Source organism: Diospyros lotus, chromosome 8 (genome assembly GCF_014633365.1).
Source record: "Diospyros lotus cultivar Yz01 chromosome 8, ASM1463336v1, whole genome shotgun sequence".
Lineage (NCBI taxonomy): Eukaryota > Viridiplantae > Streptophyta > Magnoliopsida > Ericales > Ebenaceae > Diospyros > Diospyros lotus.
The window spans coordinates 37,395,542-37,400,395 of record NC_068345.1 but is presented as its reverse complement, the minus strand read 5'-3'; the positions used below and the strand labels follow the sequence as shown (position 1 = coordinate 37,400,395).

At 37.1% G+C, this 4,854-nt stretch overlaps 1 protein-coding gene across 1 annotated transcript; it reads right to left on the bottom strand.

Annotated features, from left to right (window-relative positions):
* Nucleotides 1-3,793: 3,793 nt before the first annotated feature.
* LOC127808634 (agamous-like MADS-box protein AGL29) lies at nucleotides 3,794-4,543 on the bottom strand. Its single transcript, XM_052347205.1, has one exon. It carries the CDS (start codon nucleotides 4,541-4,543, stop codon nucleotides 3,794-3,796), a length of 750 nt encoding a protein of 249 aa, XP_052203165.1.
* Between the last annotated feature and the right edge of the window lie 311 nt (nucleotides 4,544-4,854).

Below are 4,854 nucleotides of genomic sequence, written 5' to 3'. Positions count from 1 at the left end.
GGCAGCAGATTGCATGCCCTACTCAATTGGGTTTCAATACCTTCCTGTCTCCACTTTTTCCTTAATCTGTTCAAGCAGTTGGGTTCCAATCCCCTCTCAGACTTCCTCAATTCACAAAGGTTCAGTCCCTTCACTGCCAACTCTCTGGTCCTCACCATATCTTCCTCTATTTTTTCGACAGTGATGACTCTTCTGGCACCTCTAAAGCCTCCAAAGGGAAGCATGCAATTGGCTATATGCACCGCCACCATATCTTCATTTTCGTCATTAAAAATGTTATAATTAAAACAAAATGTTAACTAAAATAATGCTAAAAATAAAACTTTAACAAGTAGAAGCCATTATCTATTTTGGTTGCTCAGATTGCTTGCAAACTTAACAAGCTAGCTAGCAATGGTTCTCTCTGTAAAATTTCTTGCCAATATCATTAGGTTTTGTCAGGGAAGAAAGAAGAGTGTGTTGGAGGAAGAGGAATATTTTGGAAGAAGCTTCTTCACTGTTAATCACTTGCAGGATCATGCTTCAAGAACAATATATTATTCACACCACTCAACATTCCACAACTCCCTAGCTAGATATTTATAAGAACACACACAATCCAGATATTAAGTACTCACACTAACGCACGTATTTAAACATACTTCATAGTAAAAAAATGCATTTCTTATTCTAAGACAATTTTTTTTATTAATCTACCCACTTAAAGCAACTAGTTACATTCCAACTTAAGATTTAGGTTTATATCCCCTTGTAAATTTAAATCTTCTTTTTCAGCACCCCATGTCAAGTTGGCTGGGCAACAACTCTGGATTTCGTCCTTTGCTTAGGTGACAACATCTATAGTAATGACTCTAGTGTTTGTCAACTGTTCTCGTCCCTTTGTTTGCAGCCACTCTCCCTACTCTATCTTTACCTTGTCATTTGCAAATCTTCTACATTTTAGTTTTCGCATAAACATACTTTAACGGGTAGCATTAATTTCTCTGAGTATTTCATAAAATGGGATTGAGACAACAACAAACACTTCACTTTCCTTCTTAAATAATTGGTTGTTGTTGATTCGTGAGATCTCTTTATCTTCACACTTTTGCAGAGTAATCTTAGAACTTGTACTTTATTAATGGATTATATTCTTTTTTCACTCGACCATAAGACTTCATTCAACTGCCCTTCTCAACATCTTATCTTTTCAAAAAAATCAAGGGAATGCGTACTCTTATTTTTCAATCATGCACAAATAGCGATCCTTTTCCTTGGACAATAAGATTGAGCTAATTATCTAACACCATTTAGTTAGAGGAAGAGTAATATTTTAATTTAGAGGAAGCTTGTTCGCTCACTCTATCACTTACAGAATAATGCTTTTAACGAAACTCACACCGTTACACGGAAAGTAAGGAACGAAACAAAACTTTCTATTTAAGAACAATTGTTCACTCTATATTCCACGATTTCTTAATTAGATATTTAGGGGGGGGGGGGGGTGTTGGCTTACCCTTTTTTCGACAGCTTTTTTTTGTCGGTTATATATATAATTATGTATTTAATTTGAATAGTTAATAAGTTATTTGAACTTAACAAAAAGTCAAAAATAGACATGTTGAATAATGCAAATAAAATTCATAAAAAGTCTAATTCTTAATAAAAATAAATTATAAATTAATATCCAACTGATAAAATTTTACCACGAAATGTTGAAAAATTATGCACAATTATTAAAAAATATATTAAAATAATATATATGTTACATGTATATACATATATATATATACACACACACACATAAAGAAGCAGTTGATGGAGGACGATGGAGTAAGAAGGGATGGATGACAGTGACGGTCGAAACTGGAAAGAGGCAACATTGACGAGAAAGAGGTGGAAGGAAGCGACAATTGCAAAGGCTATAAGATAAAGGAGATGGGAATGGGTCTAGAAGCGACGATGGTAGAGCTGGAGGCCGCCATCGACGTTGATAGATGAGCTAGAGGTCGCGGCCGACGGCGACATAAGAGTTAGAGGCGACGATCGAAGTTGGAAGAGGCCTCGGCAGCAAAGAGGACTTGGAGAGAGGAGGCAACGGCAAAGGTAGTAAGATAAAGCATATGGATAGATTGGAAATCAAGAAGTTGTGGGTGAAGGCAAATCTATCTTTTGCTTGGTCAACATAATAAGCTGCTATGAGCTTATTTGAAAATGTTAGGAGAGAGTACCTTTTGGAAAATGCTACTGAATTAGCTTAAAAGTTGAATAGTGTTTAAGTTCTTAAATATTGTAAAATGCATAAAAAAATAAGTTACGTAATTTATAAGCGGCCAAACCAATAAGCCAAACACCCTCTTATAGTTACAAAGATATTAACCATATATTAAATATTCACATATTATAATTTATAAAACACTAACGCACGTACCCGAACATACTTCGTACTTAATTATTTCAATAAACCTCTTATTCTTAGACCAACACACTTTGTACTTAATTATTTCAATACACCTCTTATTCTTAGACAACTCTTCCTTTCTTCATGCACACATTTTCTCATCCCAATATCAGATTTAAGTTTATATCTCCAAATAGAGTGAATAGCCTTCTGACTCATCTATGTTTGTAATTCCACCAGTTCAGGAAGCCAACTGACAGAAAATGCTAATGGACTTAGAGATTGTATATGGAGGTTGGAATGGCAATCTGTACCCTAATTGGCCATTTTGGGCAGTCTGCCTTCACTCTGTTGGAAGACTATACTATGATACGAGGTGGAAATTAACAAATGGATGGCAACACTGGTGCAACCTGCATTCTTCCCAATCCCCATTCCCTTCCTCTTTTTCTTACCAACCAAACACCAAACATAAAACAATGGCCTCAACCATGAACCTAATTCACTCTTACTCCTTGGATCCATTTTTGCCCTTCTCGGCGTATTCCTGGCAACTTTAATTTTGAAGATTCTAAAAACTGAGTCTTTTAGAGTTGCTTTGCAGCTAATAATATAATAATCCCTCAATGCAACTTCTGCCATTTTTTTTTGGACCGGGGGGGGGGGGGGGGGGGGTGTTGGCAGTAGACAGCGAAAGGGGCTGAATAAAGGGATGTGTGAGTTTGAAATAGGCAAGGCTTCCTATGTTATGACTTTGTTTTGGACTACTCGCTCTTGCTAGGTTTACTAGGTTTCTCTTGTTAAAAGATGTTGACCTATAAAAAAAATCAATAGGATCCTATAGTCGTGTTCATGTCTATCATTTTATAATATCAAAACCAGATCAATGCCATTTTTTTTTTAACACCATTAATGGAAGTCCTACCCTTTAGGTATGCACTTGATAAACTAACCGGACATGTTGATCAAAAACATTTTGTTTGGGATATATTGATCTTTATAAATGCTTTGGATATATAATTATATATTAATCTTTGTACTAAATTAATGAAAACTAGGGGGCAGAACATCTCTTGCAATTGTATGCCTATCAAAATCCTTTGAAATTGAACTGTCCCAACCTTTTTTCTTAAAAAAAAAGAAAAATCAGGATGCCCAAAGTTAACTGTATCATCAAAATTTCCTCTCAAATATGTGTGTGTGTGTGTGTGCATAAGACTCATTCTTCTATTAAATTTATTCTTTGTTACACAAATACTCAAATAAAAATTGTGAAAACACCTCAATTAAAAAAAAAAAAAAAACCCAAATCTAGATCTTTATTATTTGATCACCCTAGAACACTTCCTAGGGCATGCCTCCTTGTCCACGGACTGAAGAAGAAGAAGGACCCAGATAGCTTGATGAACCAGCTCAAGGATAGCCCAATGAAGACCCAACACCACCACCACTACCATGGCTTGATGAAGGACCATCTTCACCCAGATAATAGCTTGATGATGAAGCGCCTGTACCCAAAAAATATGATATCAATTCACCAAGATTTGAAAAATCTTTAAGACCCCCATAGCCTGAAAAAGCACCAGTGCCGGGATCACCCGTGCCGCCAACTGTAGTTGGAAAATTCTCAACATGGGGAGCATTGGCGACTAACTTCTCACGGTGCTTGCGGATCTTCTCCTTCAAATCTAGAAGCCAGACTTTCAGCTTCTGAGCATCTTCGGGGCTGAGTTCGTCAATGTTTGTGTTAGTCAGAAGCTTTGTTTGACGCTTTGCAGCAAGTTCTGCTAAATACTTTGCCCTTTCCTCCTCGATCTCTTTCTGAACCCTAAGCTGCATCAATTGCTGGTTAAGTGTCTCGATTCTCGCCTTAAGACGAGTATCTTCGATAGGATCTCCAGTTCCACCAATGGGTCGTTGGATGTCGGGGTTACGCAATCGATCAACGACTGCCTGAAAGTTAGGGTGTGCGAAAGCGAAAGGCTTGCCAGCCGACGAAAAGATGACGAAGCCAAGCTCCACGCCGCAAAGGGTGCATAGCTCACTGGCCTTCTTGTAGAGGCCAGCTCGACGTTTCGAGAAGGTGACGAGAAGTTTTTCCTTTGTGTCGCGCCTTCTGGAAGTGTCGATTCTTCGTCGGCCTCTAGGTTGGTTGTTCTCCATGATCGTATGTTTTGTGAGAAATTGAAGGGAATATATAAGGAGTAAATGCTTAAAGGAGAAGTAATGCAACACAGAAAGCCGGACTACTGGGATGGCTTTGAATTGTATTGGTGGTCTCTATTTATAGAGGGAGATGAGTCTTGCATTACATGTGATTCTTATTATATTACCATATATATATGGAATTATCTATTTAGTAAATATTTTAGAGAATGGGTGGTGGTTATTACCATTACATTAAATATTTAAGGGAAAGATGCATTATTTCTAGAGTGTTCCACTATTAATAATTGTTTTGAATTTTGGTTTCA